The sequence below is a fragment of the Scardinius erythrophthalmus genome (genome assembly GCF_964197995.2).
Source record: "Scardinius erythrophthalmus genome assembly, chromosome: 2".
Classification (NCBI taxonomy): domain Eukaryota; kingdom Metazoa; phylum Chordata; class Actinopteri; order Cypriniformes; family Leuciscidae; genus Scardinius; species Scardinius erythrophthalmus.
The window spans coordinates 62,638,787-62,658,367 of NC_138222.1; the positions used below are offsets into that span (position 1 = coordinate 62,638,787).

At 38.1% G+C, this 19,581-nt stretch overlaps 1 protein-coding gene across 16 annotated transcripts; it reads left to right on the forward strand.

Annotated features, from left to right (window-relative positions):
• Window positions 1–62: 62 nt before the first annotated feature.
• On the forward strand, window positions 63–16,971 carry LOC308687082 (heterogeneous nuclear ribonucleoprotein C). 16 transcript variants are annotated; one of them, XR_014029692.1, is made up of 12 exons: window positions 63–216; window positions 2,142–2,175; window positions 3,650–3,694; window positions 5,788–6,053; window positions 6,800–6,872; window positions 6,971–7,018; window positions 7,190–7,213; window positions 7,499–7,656; window positions 11,603–11,716; window positions 13,143–13,261; window positions 15,407–15,624; window positions 15,670–16,971. XR_014029692.1 is itself a non-coding variant. In XM_081359331.1 (11 exons), the coding sequence occupies exons 3-11, from the start codon at window positions 3,690–3,692 to the stop codon at window positions 15,506–15,508; spliced, it is 909 nt and encodes a 302-aa protein (XP_081215457.1). In that variant the 5' UTR covers window positions 63–216; window positions 2,142–2,175; window positions 3,650–3,689; the 3' UTR covers window positions 15,509–16,971. The 16 variants fall into 16 exon arrangements, 8 of the variants coding, with proteins under 8 accessions (XP_081215457.1, XP_081215464.1, XP_081215462.1 ...); XR_014029694.1 differs by having other exon boundaries at window positions 5,788–5,924; XR_014029693.1 differs by lacking the exon at window positions 7,190–7,213.
• Window positions 16,972–19,581: the final 2,610 nt, after the last annotated feature.

The following is a 19,581-nucleotide window of genomic DNA, read 5'->3' on the forward strand; positions in this document are numbered from 1 at the left end:
CCACCAATCGGTGTCATCTGTTTCTTCGGCGTGTTGAAAAGCAGCCAATGAGATTCGAGGACATGCAGAGCGGGGCGGGGCGTGTGTTCAGTGCGCATTTGCTCGACGCCATTTCGTGCACTCGTCTGGTCGGTGTCTACTGAACGAGCTGGTACGGACTGTATCCACAAAACAGTACAGCACCGAATTTTAATCATTTTTAGTCTTAAACTCCCGGTGAGTATTTTGATTCGAGAGATTTTTGTCACTTTTTATTTTTGACTGACTTTGAACTATCTTTGGAGAATTTTTGTGGTTTTTATTTTTTATTTTTAATGCATTTTTCTGGTCATTTTCTGCTTGGCTTTGGTGGCGTACATTTTGTGATGCCGTGGTAGAGCAGTGAAAGAAAGAAAAAACATATATGCTTTGAGAGGACCGCACCATTTTATTTTTATTTTTCAAAGTAGGAGTTATTTTTCACCCCATTTTTTGCAGGACTACTGCTTAGAGCAGCTGGTTTATTTGTTTTTTTTTTTTAAGTTATTGTGGAGGAAATGTCTCATGGACCGGTGGTTGTGTTTTCAAGATGGGGTCGTTTTTCCCTCCATGTCCTGGATTCAGAATATTTATCATGTTTTAAGACCATTTTTAAGATGACAGACTGTTTTCCCCAACACGAGTAGACTATTTTTATTCAGCTGTAGACATTTGGACTGAGCATGTCCTTTTTAATACGGTTATTTGGGCGTTATTTTTGCTCCTATTTTTGAGGGTCGTTGCGTTCCAGAATCGTGTCGATTGAATTTTCAGGCGACGTTTTTGCAGGTTTTGATTTGTTTCAGCACTTTTAATGGACTGAGAAAACACGTTTTCTGCCTCATGCAATTATCTATTTCAAAGCATGGACCATTTTAACACTTTTTACATTGCATCCAAGGTCTATGCGAAATCATGTAAACGGTCAATCTTTCCATTAAAAGTACATCAAGAATGATAAATTGAGCTGGTTGCATTACTATTTATTTAATAAATGTTTCAAGAAGTGGGCCAAAATCAGTATTCTGCCTTCGCTCATGTGCTCAACTGCCCCATGCTGCATCTATTCAATTAGATATTACATCATATTTGTGTGTAATCCAAAATTTCAGCCCATGAAGAAGCTCTTGTTGAATGTCTTGATATGAAAATTATATTTATGTCCTCCCTCCCTCCCAACAAACACACACACACACACACATACACACACACACACACACACACTTACGTATTCGTGCAAGACTTGCATAATATTTTCAATGCAATATCACATTTGAAAGGGGTTAAATTTGTTTTCTTTCTGTGCTTGATATAGATTATACAAGTATTTGTCATTTGTTTTGGTAAATGAGTATCTTATATGAGTATATGGAGTGCACCAAATCATGTTTATCACTTGGCACACATCAGCATCATACTCCAGCTAAAACTGGTTTTGTTTTTATCAATAATGTATGTGTAGATCAGGGGTTCCCAAACATGAGAATCATACACACCCCAAGATATTGGGTATGAATAACCAGCCTGTCCACCACTTTCATTACATTTGGTTTATTTTATTATCTCAATAGTGTTTTATTATTTCTCTCAAGAATATGTTGTACAATTATTTATATATTTGATTTGATTATGGAATGTGGGGGGAGGAATTCCATTGTTTACATATTGTAGTTGAATCAGTTTCTCTCTCTGGTTTATCACAAGAAACGAGTGTTGTAATGTGACTGCAAAGACAGGATCACTACAACTTTAAACAGTGTTGTTTAATGACATGGGACTGATTCAGTGTTATCTTTTATTTTCATTTGACTAAATTAGATTTTTCACAGAACTTGTGACCCACACTTTGGGAAACCCTGGTCTAGACTCATGATGTCTTTGTATAGACTACAACATACATGTTCTTTAAAGTCATGAAGGTCACACTTTCATAATCAAGTCCACATTTTACACCAAATTTGTCTTGAAGATGCATTATCCCTATCATGTAGGCTAGACTTCAGGTCTGTCAGCCCAGTGCACTCAATTGGTTAAAAAAAAAACATTCCCCTTTCTTTAGTGATCTAAAAGGGGCACATCTCAGATGTTCATTTCTGATTTTATTCATTTTGCTTTTTTTGTAGTTTTTGAGGCAGCTTTTTTGACCCACGTCAATCCGTAAGTTGGTTTTACTTTATTCTCCACTTCCGCACCAATCTTCCTGAAAAGTGTGCAGACTAGACTCCCGTTTGTTGTGTGTAGCCTTTACTTGCTTTCGTCACCTTTTAAATCTGCCATAGTTTAAAAAATACTTTATAAATAGTGTATAGACCTGTGCATTTTTGTTTATTTAGTTCAATTAGAGACATTTTCATAGTATGAATTAGCTTAAGCAAACAAGCTAGCAAAACACTAAACCAAAGACACACTGTTTTTCTGAGCAACACTTAGAGAGAATCCCAACATTTGATACTGAGGTCTTATTTTGAATTTGTGGTAGTGTACTATAGAGGACAATTGCAAGTTTACGTCTACTTTTTCTTCATTTCATGTCGTTTAAACATATTTTCTGTCTTTCACCGCCCCATACAAGTGCAAAGATGAGTCTTCAGCACGTTGGCTGCCATGATAGATGCTTCAAGAACAATATTTAAAATTCACATTTTAAATTCTTTGATTTCCCATGAACTTTCATTCTGAAATGCATACATTTACACCATTGCATCTTCATTTGTCAGGGGTGAAAACACTGTATTTACTGTATTATTATTTGGTCTTGAGTCTTGACTTTATACAGTAATGCTTAGCTATTGAGACATTAATCCTTTCCACCATTGAGAAAACAATATTGTCTTCAGCACATTTTACTGTTGACAATTTAATGTTAAGACATTGAAATGGTCTTCATTCTCAAATTCCTTGAGGAAATACAAGGGCGCATTTATACAGTAATGTTAATATGCAACTTATTACCAATTGCAGGTCCAAATTTCCCTAAATTCATGTTTATTTTCCTACTATCTATCATGGAGCCTGAGGAGAATTTGAGTTTTTCATTTGCACAGACCTCTGACTCTCTTTGGCCTTAAACTTTCATCTTTATAATACTGAGATTTCCTACAGACACACTGATATTCATCTCTTTGTGTTCAGTGGTCTGTAATACAGATTAATGGTGTGTCTTAAGCTGTGCCGAGGGCATCACTTGATAGGCATCTTTTAATCTCCTTTGGCGGCTGTTTCAAAGGGTTTTTTCTTTTATCATTAGCGCAGGATTTGATGCGTCATTTCGTCACGTGGCTAAGCAACGTCACTCTATTTGACACTTTGACATTTCTCCCCTAAATTAAAAGGGTTTTAGTTTGGGATTGAGTGGGTTTAAATAGCACAGATGAGATGGCTGTTCTGTTTCACTTGGGATGTCTGTCTGGATTTAATTTTCTTTGCCTCAAGTTTTGTACACCAACCACTGGGTGGCAGTAGCCGATCACTAGACTGCGTGTTTGACCTTGGGAAAGTGTTAAAATTGGTGTGACGTCTGTTAAAGTGCGGTGGGTTACATCACCCACCCACACAGTACGACCTTCACCCACAATGCACTGCTGAGCAGCAGCTCAATGGTGTCCAATAACAACCCTCTTCTCTCCAACAGAATCAGGCAGACAGACGACTCGACCTGAATTACAGACAAAATGGAGTGAGTTCTGACTATTCAACCCCCAACATCCCCCTCAGCACTCTTAAATCTCTCAATGTGAACGTTATGTGGCGGTCTAAGCGTCCAAAGATATTTCTAAACACCAGTTTGCCGCTCAAACGTGCCATAAGCATTGGAAATGATCCACACACATAGTGTCATAGTGCTTCTTAAAACCAGATACATTTTAAAGACAGTTCCATGCATATTACTCTTCATCAAACCCATAAACAAAGCAAAGCGATAATAAAACACCTGGATGATTAGTTTCACTTCTGCATTTTTAGTTTGCATGCAATCTCTAAAGTCAGCCCATAAATATCTACGTTACTCGCCCAGTCCTGGTGTGTGAAGATATGAACACCATCGCCCAACAAACTGCATAAACTACAACATACAAGCCCTTTAGTTGATATGTGAATCTTCTGATTTCAAATGTACACCTAAGCACATTATAGTACAGGAAAGCTTCATATATGGCTGCTGTGGCTCTGATTTTAAGCATACTAGTTGATATAACTTATGAAACCAATGTGAATTATGATGCTTAAACATTTTATCCCGATTGTTACAAACTGTATATATCTTGGAAATGTTTGTTCCTATCCCAAATGTCTTGTTTTCTGGTAGTAATAACAATGGACCAATTGAAAATGCAAATACTGTAATCTGGACTGTAATCTTCATGTGGTTCTGTAAGAATTCATTTAAAGTCAACATGAAACCAAAATGGACCACATTTACTCAATAATAATGTGTTTCTGGTCTTATTTTGAGCGATTTGACAGTGCATGTTATCATTGAAGTAAAATGGGTTGCGAATGCCGTTTCATGTTGACATGAACACTAACTCCAGAACTGATCCGATCTCACTAGCTGGTTTCCATCCACTTATTTTTGTGAATTTTGGGTTATTACATTAAAAAAAGTAATAAGTATGCACTTTTGTATCTGATAAGAAGACATGCGCATGGACTATTATGAGAAACAACAAAAAACTCTGACTTTGATCAGATAAATCTCATTACACAGCATCTCAAATGTTGTTTTAGTGTATGTTTACTTGACAATAATGTACTAAAATTGGAAAAGTTTTTCCTTTGTGTTTGTCAAACGATGTCAAAACGATCGCCGTTCACACAGATCCTCAAACTACTAAAAACGTGTATTCTGCTGCCATGTGGCGATGTCATTTTGTAAAGAAGCACTACGCGCCTATAGACTAAGCGTAATACGCATGACGTCACCGTTTTCACAAATTCGTGTTTTTTGTAGGTTACACAGAGACGATAACGGTATAGTTTTGAAACACGTTTTCTAAAGTTTTCCATTTTTAGTTGAAAATGGTGTCGCGTAAACAGCCCCTCAATCATTCTGAAATGCCTGCGCTAAAGTCTGTCGTCAAAATGATTTGGTTTAATTCCCTCCCAGAACGGTCTCAGATGGTTGCGTTCCCAAACATCAGGCATCCAAACTCGAGAGAGGACATGAGGCTTCCCCGGTTGCAGCAACTTCCTTTTTATTATTGTTACTTTGCATACATTTCCTGAGAAGCGGTGAATTTGTTCTCTTGAACACATGGGATGGAAAGTGTTTTATGCGATATTCCAAATTTAGGCTACGCTTACACAACAACGATAGAAATGGAGAAACGATAGAAACAAAGTGTTTCCTTTGAGTTTTCCGCGTACAGACGACACCATTGTCAAATCGATCCCCATTCGCACTGAACCGTGAAAACAGCTAAAAACGCCTGTATTCTGCTGCCAGGCCAGTAGATGGCGATGAAGCACTATAGACTGAACACGTAATATGCATGTGCATGACGTCATCGTTTTCAGAGATTCACGTTTTTGTTGAGAAACTTTTCAAAACTTTGCGTTTTCAGGCACCCAAAACGCCGTTGTCGTGTAAACGAACGGCCAAAACGCATAAAAATTTTACATTTTTAGTTGAAAATGGTTAAATTCGCAACTTTGGATGGAAACGGCTACTGAGGCCATTAGTGTTGTTATCGACAAGCTAATTTCTCGTTTTTCTTTCCCGTCTTTGTCAATCTTCTGCACCCCTTCCATTCCTCTCTTTTCGCCCAGACATTCCCCCACAACCAGCAGCCTGATGGCCAGTAACGTCACCAACAAGACGGATCCGCGCTCGCTGAACTCCCGGGTCTTCATCGGGAACCTCAACACCATGCTGGTGACCAAGGCTGATGTGGAGGCCATCTTCAGTAAGTACGGGAAGATTGTGGGCTGCTCCGTGCACAAAGGCTTCGCGTTCGTCCAATACGCCAATGAGAGGAACGCCAGAGCGGCGGTCGGCGGGGAAGACGGGAGGATGATCGTCGGACAGGTGCTCGGTAAGTATATTTCAAATCAGCAACTAAATCTGATATTAACAGTCCCATAAAAGCGTACATTTAGTTGCTGATTTGAAATATGTCAATTAAATGTGAATTTGGCAAGCAGTTTTTGAGTATTTCCCCATTTCAGTCATTGGGAAATCTCACACAAATTCCCACTGAAAATCAAAAGAATAAGAGTTATATTTTGCTTAAAGTAAAGCATAATGTTTTTGTTTTTGTATCTTGACACAAAATCTGATATTAACAGTCCCATAAAAGCATACATTTAGTTGATGATTTGAAATATGTCAATTAAATGTGAGTTTTGCTAGTAGTTTTGGAGATATCAGTATTTCCACATTTCAGTCATTGGGAAATCTCACACAAATGCCCACTGAAAATTAAAAGAATAAGAATTATATTTTGCTTAAAGTAAAGCCTAATGCAAAATCTCAAGAATAGGCTTTATGCATGCAACATGTGTTTACTCTATTTATTTATTTTTTGGGTGGAATCTATGGAAATAGCACATTTTACAATAGCATAAGTAAATAAAAACAAAATGCAATTTTTACTTACTTTTAAAAGTATAAACATTCTGCCAATCCGTACCAGTAGCATTGAAAGATGTTTTACATGCGTGTTAAATGTCTACATGCATGAGCACCTCATGTTTACAATTGCATTCATTCATTTAGCAGACGCTTTCATCCAAATCGACTTGTCTCGTGGTTTAATGTTAAATCTTTCTGCTTTTTTAGATATTAATCTGGCTGGTGAGCCAAAACCTCATCGGTCAAAGACTATTAAACGCTCTGCAGGAGATATGTACAGGTTTGCATTTTATATAATTTTTCTATTTTATATCGTTTTATAGTTTGAGTAGAATTTTTTTTTTTTCACCTTTAATTCTTTGCCTTCTCCTCCCACAGTCCTTCGTTTGATCTGGACTATGACTTTCAGAGAGATTACTATGACAGGTGAGCGCTCGCTCGCACAGTTAAACTCATCTAATGCTTTTTTTCATTATTCATTAAAAGCCTTTAAAGGGGTCATCTGGTGCCCATTTTTCACAAGTTAGTATGATTCTTTAGGATCTTCATGTAAAGTTTGTAACACTTTTTTTCTTTTTTTTCCCTCCTCAAAAACAGCCCTGTTCACAGCGACCCGTTACGGTGCGTCTCTTTAAATGATAATGAGCAACTGCATATTATCATATTGCTCAGAAAACCCAAAACGGCTTGATTATTGAGAGTGTTTAGGCTTTTTGGGGATTAGGATTTTTTTTTTCATTGTATGGTGGTTGTCCACACACTGCAAAGATTTACATTTATATGCAAACACCATAAAAAAATGAATTTTGCATCCGATGACCCCTTTAATGTCTGTCTGAAGTGGGATTTGACAGAGTGCACGATTCCCGGAGCGTGTGTGTTAATCTGAGCATGTGTGTGTTTCAGGATGTACTCGTACCCGTCACGCGTCCCCCCGCCTCCCCCTCCCCCGCTGTCACGAGCGGTGATCCCGTCCAAGCGCGCGCGAGTGAGCGTTAGCGGCGGCAGTCGCAGGACCAAGAGCAGCTTCTCCTCCAAGAGCAGCCAGCGCACCTCCCGCACCAGTGAGAGCTTTCCCTTTACACTCACTCTTTATTCCTCAGGGGTCCTATGCAGTTTGGAAAAAAAGTCACAAATAATAAATATATATATATATATATATATATATATATATATATATATATATATATATATATATATATATATATATATATAGTCCACTTTAGACATTCCACTAACTAGAAGTAACTTGCAACTACATGTCAACTAATGCTGAGTTCACACTGCACGATTTTCGCCAGTAGTCGGGTTACTATTCTTTTCACACTGCGTGACTATTCATTGCAAGATCATTGTAAATAAACCTATTAAAATACTGATATTGTGGTCTATAAGTCCTCCCCAAACTCCCCGCTGCTCTGTATCTTGCTCTCTCATTGGCTGTCGGTCATCGCCGATGTAGTTTTCAGTCAGAACACACAGTGCCGGCCCGAGCCTTTTGGGGGCCCTAAGCAGAATTTGATTTGGGGGCCCCCTCCCACCACGCGGAGTCACCTGTGCTTGACGATTATTGACACAATGCCACTCTATAATGTTACATTATAAATTAATACAATGAGGTTATGTATTAATACAAAATAAATAGCCTACTTAATAAAAAATAGATACTTAAATAAAAATGTTTACATTTTTTCTTTACTCTTTTACTAACTCTTTGAAACTTCTGAAAACAAACTGTCAAAAAACATATTAAAAAAAATATATTTGCAAAATATCCTCCAACGTTTTGCAACCCTTTGCAGTTTGAATGATGTCTGAACATGACGGAGTATTTGTTTATGTTTCCACTGTTCGATCGCGCGCGCGCAGCACACACAACATATTCCAGCACTGCAATCTTGACATCGCAGCCTGTTCGTTATAGCCGTAATAAAATATAATAATAAAATAGTCAAACTAACATATAAAAATTACACTGCTCTTTTTAAATAGTCAGTAGTAGCCAACAATTCGTACCATTTCATCGCTGCGTAGCCTAAGCACCGCTCCACTGTAATGTTTCCAAGCACATTTTTGCGCATAAGAGAATGATTTTTTCCCTCGATATTGGATTTCAAGCACATTTTTGCGCATGTGAAGAGAATGATTTTTCCCCTCGATATTGGAACGTGGGTGAAGTACAAAGAAGCCTATAATAAAGAATAGTTTACCATCCAAATCCATAGCGAATGTTGAAACATTTTGATTCTAGTGAGAGAGATCCGCTTTCACTTTCGCTTTAAATGATTTCGTTTTGGCTTGTTTATAGTTATTTTTTTATTCTTGTTCTGTTCTGAATATCATTAAATTTAAAGGATAAATCATTGATCAAATCAAATTTGTGTGAAATGGCTTAACATTACCGTGACTTTGCGCACGAATTTTCTATGCACGCGAGGTTATGCGCATATGACTCAAACACTGGCAGACACAGCAGCAGTTGTAGGCAGGTATATTGATCATGAAATCAGAATTTTCTTGTCTTGAATTATTAATTCATTCATTAATTTATGTCACTTGTTTAATTTAATTAATATGTAAAAAAAAAAAAAAAAAACTCGCTTGGGGGCCCCCTGGTGGCGAGGGGGCCCCAAGCAGCCGCTTAGTTCGCTTATGCCTCGGGCCGGCCCTGAGAACACATCACACAGCAGGATTGTGAATCGCCAACAGCTCCAGATATTTAGCAAGCCAAATATCTCACGGGCGTCTGCGATTCTCCCGAAACGATTTGCCTATGATTTCGGGCATTTGTCGCGATCTCACAAAACCTGTTGGCGAGTGAAAATCGGGTCTAAAATCGTTCAGTGTGAACTCAGCATTACGGTCATTAGACTGTAGTAGACTGTTAGGTTACGGTTAGATATTAAGGTTCTGGTTTGGAGAATAAGTTGACTTGAAGTTGCCAAGTGACTTACAGTCAGTAGAGTATCTGTTGGGGGACCAACAAAATAGTGTTAGCAGATATTAGGCATACTAATACTCTAATGACAGATAGTTGACATGTTGTTGCAAAGTTACTTATAGTTCGTAGAATGTCTAAAGTGGACTATCCAAATAAAGTGTTACCTTTTTTTTTTATATACAGGTGCTGGTCATAAAATTAGAATATCATCAAAAAGTTGATTTATTTCAAGAATTCAACTTAACAGGTGAAACTAATATATTATATAGACTCATTACATGCAAACTGAGATATTTCAAGCCTTTATTTGTTATAATTTTGATGATTATGGCTTACAGCTTATGAAACCAAGAAATCAAAATCCCAGAAAATTAGAATATTACTTAAGACCAATACAAAAAAAGGATTTTTAGAAATGCTGGCCAACTGAAAAGTATGAACATGAAAAGTATGAGCATGTACAGCACTCAATACTTAGTTGGGGATCCTTTTGCCTGAATTACTGCAGCAATGCGGCGTGGCATGGAGTCGATCAGTCTGTGGCAGTGCTCAGGTGTTATGAGAGCCCTGGTTGCTGTGATAGGGGCCTTCAGCTCTTCTGCATTGTTGGGTCTGGCGTATCGCATCTTCCTCTTCACAATACCCCATAGATTTTCTATAGGGTTAAGGTCAGGCGAGTTTGCTGGCCAATTAAGAACAGGGATACCATGGTCCTTAAACCAGGTACTGGAAGCTTTGGCACTGTGTGCAGTTGCCAAGTCCTGTTGGAAAATTAAATCTGCATCTCCATAAAGTTGGTCAGCAGCAGGAAGCATGAAGTGCTCTAAAACTTCCTGGTAGACGGCTGCGTTGACCTTGGACCTCAGAAAACACAGTGGACCAACACCAGCCGATGACATCGCACCCCAAACCATCACTGACTGTGGAAACTTCACACTGGACTTCAAGCATCTTGGATTGTGTGCCTCTCCATTCTTCCTCCAGACTCTGGGACCTTGGTTTCCAAATGAGATGCAAAATTTACTCTCATCAGAAAAGAGGACTTTAGTCCACTGTGCTTTATTAAATCCAGAGTCAACGCAGCCGTCTACCAGGACATTTTCAGAGCACTTCATGCTTCCTTCATTTTCCAGCAGGATTTGCACCTGCCCACACTGCCAAAATAACCAAAACCTGGTTCAATAACCATGATATTATTGTGTAATTACTGTGAGATTTCATGTAATATTCTAATTTTCTGGGATTTTGATTTCATGGTTTCATAAGCTGTAAGCCATAATCATCAAAATTATAACAAATAAAGGCTTGAAATATCCCAGTTTGCATGTAATGAGTCTATATAATATATTAGTTTCACCTGTTAAGTTGAATTCTTGAAATAAATCAACTTTTTGATGATATTCTAATTTTATGACCAGCACCTGTATATAATGTCTGGATAAGTATGGAAAACATATTTGTGTTTCCAGAGTAGGCTATTGCCCCTATTTAGTTTTCTAAAAAAATAAATTTATCATAAGCAGAGTGTTTTCCTGGCTCTCGAGTTTAGGGGCTTTTGCACCGGTTAGTTCTAGGAACTTAGGGGCTAAACACGACACCGTTTTCAACTAAAAACGTAAAAAATGTATGTGTTTTGGCCGTTCGTTTACACGACTAGGACAGTGAGAGCTTTCCCACACTGGATTCTCCTTTTTCTTTTTACACTCCTCTCTTTATTCCTCAGGGTTCCTACGCATATCTTTCCATTTTTCTGCACCAGTTTATCAGGAATGTTTAATCATAAATGTTTCTTGAGCATCAAATCATCATATTAGAATGATATTCTGAAGGATCATGTGACTCTGAAGACTGGAGTAATGCATGATGCTAAAAATCCAGCTGTGATCACAGGAAAACATTACACTTTACTATATATTCACATAGAAAACGGTGGTTTTAAATGAATGTTTTATAGATCTAATTTATGTAGCCTTGGTGTTTTTGAGCTTCTTTAAAAACATTTAAGGAATCTTACTGACCCCAAACAGTAGTGTACATTTGGGCTAATAAGTGTGTGTGTGTGTTTGCAGTGAGAACTGATGATCTACAAACCATTAAGAAGGAACTGACTCAGATCAAACACAAAGTGGACTATCTGCTGGAGAGCCTGGAGCGCATGGAGAGAGACCACAGCAAGAAATCAGGTACGGGCCAGTAAATTCTGGTTTGTGGTGAAAAATGACCACCTTTACATATGCATTTACATATTTGTAAATACATATTTACAAAAACTCATACAGGTTTGAAACAACTTGAGGGTGAATAAATGATGACAGAATTTTAATTTTGAAGCGAACTATTCCTTTAACGTCCAAATCAGTCAAATCATGTAACGTGACTGTCGTTTATTTTAAAAAGAGTTATTAAAAGCGCATTAAACTGCAAAAGAGACGGATCCCTAAGAGCTTTCTATTGCGAGACAGAGAGAAACACGGATGGGCAAAAGTATACTTGGGGTTTCAGGCGCGCCTCTAAACGGTCAAATATACACACAAATATGTTGGAGTCTGTCTTGGCATGTATTTACGTAAAGCCAGTCAGTTAAGTTTTAAGTTGGGAAAGAAATTGGATGCGTGTCATTATATTAGATCCATGCATTCAGTCTTAAAGCCTAATGAAATACCTGCTGCTGTCTGTCATTAATGTTCAAGACAAAATCACGCTGCTCTTGACTGAATAACTAGTAGATTTAATAAGAATCAGTGTATATTTAAGTTTATACAGTGATGCCTATGCAGTGTTTTAAAGGGTTATCTCACCCAAAAATGAAAATTCTGTCAGTAATTTCTCGCCCTCATGTTGTTCCAACCCCGCAAGACTTTCGTTCATCTTCGGAACACAGATTAAGATATTTCTGAGAGCTGGCTCACTCCTCCATAGGCTTCTAGACAATTTCATTCTGCCGGCCCAGAAAAGTTAGTAAAAACATTGTTAAAATAGTCCAAGTGACTACAGTGGCTCAACCTTAAGTTTATCAAGTGACGAGAATACTTATTGTGCGCAAAAAAAACTAAAATAACGACTTTATTCACTTATTGATTTTCTTCAGTGTGGGCCTCTGAGTGAGTTCACGAGAGTCACGAACGCATGCGCGAGAACTGAGAAGATGACACTGATGGGTCTCAATGTCGTGTTTAAAATGGTTCTAAAGTGTGCATTTCCTGGATGTCCGAATCATGAGAAACCAACGAGAAAACGCAAAAGTGCCTTACCAATGCCAGGCTTACCTTTCACACTTTCCCATCAAATGATCATGAACGTCGTCATCTCAGTTCTCGCGCATGCGTCGCGGCGCTCTCGTGAACTCGCGTCACACACCCACACAGAAGAAAATTAATTGGTGAATTTTTGGGTGAACTAACCCCTTAACTCTTGGTTTAATGACTACTTGACAACTGATGGTTTATTGCAATACTGTGTGTTCCAGTCTGGATATTCCCTGTAGTACATCTCAAAATTGGGAAGATCGTGATTCATGTAATGGATTGTGATCGTTATAAGATCGTGATATGAAATTTTGAAAAGATTGACCGCTCCTACTTCACACAATCACTGATGATTTCTGCGCAGATGTGAAGGGCGCTAAACCAGAGGAGGTTTCGCCACAGCACTCCAGCGGGAAGAAGGAGCGCGAGAGCACGGATATGAACGACTACGAGGACGAGGGAGACCTGCTGGAGGAAGAGGAGGTGAGAGAACCAGAAACAGCAGAGGGAAGTCTAGTCGGCACAGCGTTAGTAGACTACAAGAGGCTTAGCCGACCAATGTTTTTAATTAGTCGTTTAGTCGCAGAGTAAATTAGATATAAGTCGCAAATCACGCAGGCTGTAACGGACAGATCTTTGACGGCAGGAAATCCAAACATTCGCCAAATCATTTATCGACCTCAAATGGTCAATATCACTTGAAACATGTAAGTAGCAGCACTTTACAAATCTGCTAGATAAATATCAATAAGTATAATAAATATACCGGAGACGCATATTGAAGCGTTTGTGAGGAGAGCTCTTGCTGCATGACATACTGGCGCCGGTGCCATCTGTTTAACATACTCCGTCATTTTTGATCATACAGAGAAGAGTAATGCAAACTGTGAAGGGTCTACTTTTATTTTTGTAAACTCACAAAACGTTTTTTTTTTTTAAATAATGTCGCTTTCTGTTGATTCGGTCTTGAACTTGAGCGCATCGCGTAAATGAACCGAGACTAAGCCTATACTTGCCTCACAGACATGAGAAAAATATTTATAGAAAGCTTGAAATTGTTACATTTCAGTGAACAAATATTCCCATAGTCTCAATCTGTTTTTTTTCACGACACATTCATAATCATTGTTTGCCGTTGCGCTGTGGCAATCTTTGTGTGCATGTGAGTTAGGGCTGAACGATTAATTGCATTTGCGATATTATCGCGATATGATGAAATGCGATTTTTTTTTTTTTTTTTTTACCGCAAGGCTGCGATTACACTCTGGTCACGTGACACACAAGAGAAAACCAGTCAGCACTGCAGATGAAGCATCAACTTGGCACGCTACACATACAGGCCTGGCATAGGCTACAGGAAATAACAGTTTGTTTAATTTGTGATATTGTGTTATAGATTCTCCAACGATTCTGTATCGATTAAGATCATTTCTGAGCTTAGTTTTAAACACAGATACGTGATGACGTATGTGCTTTATAAACAACCGTATTCTGCTTGCTTCTAATTCCTTTGTCACACACACACACACACGACACCACTCGAACCTTCCGAAAAATAATCTTTCATAAAGTTCGGAAAAGTTGAAGCGAATTACAAGGACATTCGCGGGCTTCATTGCACAAGATATGCGCTATGAGATACGTGCGGTTTGCTTGATGTTACTTTTGTAGTGCGCGCCTGCGCGGTCTTGGCCGCCGGTATTTTACTTACAAATGCTCTACGAAGGCACCATATGTCTTTTGGAATGCAGTTGGCTTATATATTAAAAATATGAAAATCACAGACAGAAGATTTTAATTTTTTAAATGCTTTAAATTTCAAATACTCGCGCGCGCTTTGCGAAGAGTGCTTGAGCATGGCGGCTGTGAGCGACTCCGTCTACGTGGTTAAATGTACTTGCATCTCAAAATGCTTTTATGACGTGAATGATATTAATGGGACACAGGCAGTTATATCTTAAGTTATTAAACAGACAGTACAAACCACATCTTATAATTTCAAAAGAGATGAAACGTTCAGACAGCCTGCTCTTAAATACTGAAAGCAGTTTATTGATATTTTTTTCCCCTCTTTGTTATTTTTGAAGCTATATTAGTTAAAATTATTAACATGTAATTGTATTAATTTAGTTTTTTAATGTGTAATTATTATAAGTATGCATACTTATAATAACATATGTAATTAAATATTTTAAGTTTTATTAATAAGATCAATTAATTAATAAGAAAAAAATTAGATCGGCTCATGAGGTGCCTAAAGATTCCCTTTCCTATTTTACAATGATTTATTGCTTGTTTTTGTTGAATAATAGAAAAAGATAAAGAGCTTAAAAAATAATCGCATATTAAATCGCAATCGCAATATTGGTAAAACTAAATCGCAATTAGATTATTTTCCAAAATCTTTCAGCCCTAATGTGAGTGCTGATTAGGCTATAAGTATTTTATATTGGCAATTAAAGGCGCATTATTATGATTTATGGCTTATTAATATAAGCGCGCCATTAGTCGACCAATGGCTTAAATTAACGACGACTAGTCGACTAGAAAAATCTTTAGTCGAGGGCAGCCCTAGAGAAATCCCATATCGCCACGCTCGTATTCACTCTACGCATTTGGTGTGTGCAGATCAAGAGTCGAGGAAGAGAGGATGATGACGAGGAGGAAGAGGAGGGTGAGCAGGAGGAAGGAGAGGACGATGGAGACAGCGCCAACGGAGACAACTCTTAAACGCCACAGACACGGACACACATGCATGCTCGCCGTGAGATATAGAGTAGATCCTCTAACCCTTAATGCACAACTGAAGTTTCATTTCATATGTCCAGAACGATTTCTAAGACTCTGTGGATCATGATAGCGAATCTCTGCTTGATAAATGACACTTTTAGACTGATCAATCGCATGATTGCAACTACCTTACTCTGAGATCCTTGCATTAAAAAACAGCCAGATGGTAAGTTTTCTGCTGTAGGGTCGATGCTTTTGGCGGTTTATCTCCAACATTGACATTAATGCACAAGTTTGCAGCAAACTTACCATGTCCAGCTGTTTTAAGACTGGCGTCCTGAAAGCTCGAGTGTGTTTGCGTGAGATTTGGAGGAGCTACTGAGCTAGATGTTTTATGATTGGATTTTTAACAGATGGTTATAGGTTGTGAGTAGCTGAAGGTTAGAGCAAAAAAAAAAAAAGCTAGTTTTGTTAAACAAATCGACATCCTAAACCAACTAATGTTGGTATACTTGGTGGGACAGTGGTTTAGTGATTGACAAATTGATAGGGCCAATCAGAATGCATCAAATTTAGATATTAGAGATCTTAAAGAGACACTAACGTGCATTTTGTACCTTATCAATTGGTTTGCACTAACCTTTTTCTGCCAGTACAAACAAATTGGATTGTGTAACCTTGAAAGCAATTGCGTTCCCACTTCAGACTCATTCAGGTCCTTCTGTTTTTTGTTTTTAAAGTCTTCGACCACTGCGTTAGTTAGTGATGATAACAGTGGCTTGAGTTTGAGGTCATTCACATTTTAAACCAGCCTGTGCAGAAAGATATTGCGTTTAGTACCCAAGAACGCCTTTCTTCTCCAATGCTTTTCATGGTTCTTGTGGTTGTGAAACCTTTCCTGTCCAGATCTTAAAAGCACTGTTCATCGTAGTCCTCTTTCCCAACACACACTAGACAATTATTAGATTGGTTTGGCTTATATTAGTCTCAAATGACTCTCCTGAAGCTCTTGATGGACCCTGAACTCATTCAGTAGGTGAAGTTGAGTTCAATCGTGTGTGTGTGTGTGTGTGTGTGTGTGTGTGTGTGTGTGTGTGTGTGTGTGTGTTGGTTCAAGCTCAACAATGTTCCTCTAGGACTCATTTTGGGAGTAAATGTATTACTCGTGCTGACCAGTGGGCGGCAGTGTGGCCCAGTTCTGTTATTTAACCTCTCAGAAATACTGTATGATTGAAGGAAACCTTTTTTATATTCCATAAGGGGTCACTGAATGCGTGAGAATAAGTTTGGATTGTACAGTCAACGTAATTTTACCTATCGGTTTGTATTTGTGTACAGTGACACTAAGGTGAGTTTGCTTCTGATAAACACCAGATGTGTTTGCAGCTGTTTTGTTTTCTTCATTTGTTCTGTTTGTCTTTTGTTTGGTCTGTGTATTAAGTTTCAATAAAACTACAAATGTTCATGACGTGTGCTGTTATTGGAGCTTATTAGACTGCTAATTGTTTTCAAAAGTTCTTTCCAATTATTAGTCTTACCAATAATGTTTCTTTTCCCCCAACTAGTAGCCATGTAGTGTGACCAAATGCCATGTTTTTTGGATTTAATTGCATGCAGCCTTAGAACAAGCTGAAACCGATATTTGAGTGAGGCCTTCAATCGTATTGATTCACTTTAGGGAAACGATTTGCTTCATTTCAATGAACTAATTAAAAGAGACACTGATTAATTTGAGTCATTTAATGTCGTTCCCAGTAGACGCTGCACTTTATGTAATCTTTCTGGATGGTGAGTCTATTACTGCCGTTCATCGCTGATTTCTGCAGGGCTTTTGGTTTTCTTGTTTTATTAGATCTGGTGTAAATTTGTGTTTGTTTGCTGTCGTCCAAGATGAAATCTCATTGTTTTAAGGCCTGCAGCAAACTACTTTTCAGAAGAGCCTGACTGTAGTAAAAGCAGCTTGGCATTACAGTCTCAGAGCTTCTTCAACGTTGCGATTGGTTTTCAGTTCTTCTTTTGAGAACCCTTTGCAATTTGTTGCATGCAATTGAATGTTTAAGACACAGATGTGAGTTGTGTAATGAAGTTAAGACTAGATTCAGACAAACACGTCTAGACTAGCCTCTTTTTATGTTTTTTGTTTTTTTTGCCTTTTACCACCTTCTACATTCATCTTTCAATCTGTCTGTCGCTGCAAAATTAGAGGACCTGTTAAAACACAACCCAAACCGCTCGAAACACTTTCTGTTTAGGCCTCAGGAGCCTGTATAAGTGCTGACCCAGAATGTTCCTGGCTGATGTACGAGCACAGTATTAGATGAAGGATTTACATGTTGCTCCAATGAATGCCAAAGTATGTTTGACAAGCACTGATTGGCTAAATCTGAAATTGCCCCCTATACCCTCAAATAGGGTATTATTTGAAGGGACAATCATTTGTAGTGGTGTCTGAAAAAAGTGGACATTTTTTCATTCAGTCCCATATTGCACCATACCGAGTGTATGGCCGATGTACGCTCAACGGCTGTCTGAATTCGCTCATTCGTTTTCATTCTCTCCTTCAAGTGAACTGTATTAGTGGACTAACGTAGGGATAGTGATAGTGAATAGTGATTGAGGGTTTAGGGGGTGATTTTGGAGTCAGCCATTGTATCTTTTGGTTATCTTGTTCTCATCTCAATTTTGCTAGTCAGTTTTGCACCCAGTTATTCAAACCCTCTAGTGCCACAAATTGTTCAAAGTTGGTAATGGTTAACATTTTTGTAATATCTGCTGTATTTATGCTATTCTCAACCAATTCACATACGGTTTTACTACTTGTAAGTGTGTGTAATCTTTAGGTTGGTTTTAGGCCAATCCTCAGAAATTTTTCTTGTTCTTAATTGTATAATGTTATTTTAGAAAATTTTTTTGGTTGCGCAGTTGTTGGGGGAATCACATGTTTTTTTTTTTTGTTTTTTTTACTTTCAGAAGATTATTTTATATATATATATATAAATGCCAATCTAAATGCCAATCATGCCAATCTCTAGGTATGGTGAAGGCTATGTGATGATGTGGGGCTATTTTAATTCCAAAGGCCAAGGGAACTTTATCAGGATGCATAGTATCCTAAAAAAAAAATAAAAAAAAATACTTAAAAATAAAAATCTGCCTGCCTCTATGGGAATTTAACATAGGGGTGTACTCACTTATGCACCATGTATTTTAAGGAAGAACATTTATTTATTTACGATACATTATTCATTCACAAAGAAAATTGGTGTCCTTAAAGGTTGGATTTTTCCTAATTTTTTAAATTAAGGCATTAAGTTCAATTTCCAAAATATGATTTTTTATTCCTCTTTTTAGTCAACTTTAGCATGGGTGTATTCACTTATGCATTGCACTGTATATGTATATATAATTTCAACGAATTTGCATTTGCACATTGTTTTATGACCTCCTTCCTGTTAGATCACAGCGAAATTGAGCAACGTTAAACAAGACTTGTATGACATTAACTTGCAGTTCAATTTAATTAAATTGGGATTATTTCAAGCGAATGAAGTGACTGTCATTCTCTTGGTGCTTTGGAAGCAGACGGACGCAGGAACAATCAAATGAATTGAGTTTGTGACGCACATCTGCTCAATTTCAGATGCGGCGATAGAACGAGGACCGATGAAATGAAGATGAAGAGAACAATTACTGCATGAAACATGCCACAGATGGCAGTGCGGCATGCCACCCGGACACGAATATTCATTAATGAAGCTCTGTGTGTGGCTGTGCGTGTGTGTGCGTGCAGCGCTTCACATCTGACGCCCCACTGCTCACGATCATTCCAGTGCAGTGATCTCTCGCTCTCTCTGTCTCTCTCTCTCCCCCTCCCCTGTTGGCCTCTCTGCCTTATCTCTTCTCTTTTGCATCCTTTATTCTTTCTCCATCCTTTATTCCCCAGACTATCTACATGTCTGTCTTTACTCATTTAGCTCATGCTTTTATCCAAAGCGACTTACAAATGAGAGCAATAGAAGCAATCAAACCAACAATAGGGCAACAATATGCAAGTGCTGTGACTATTGCCAGTT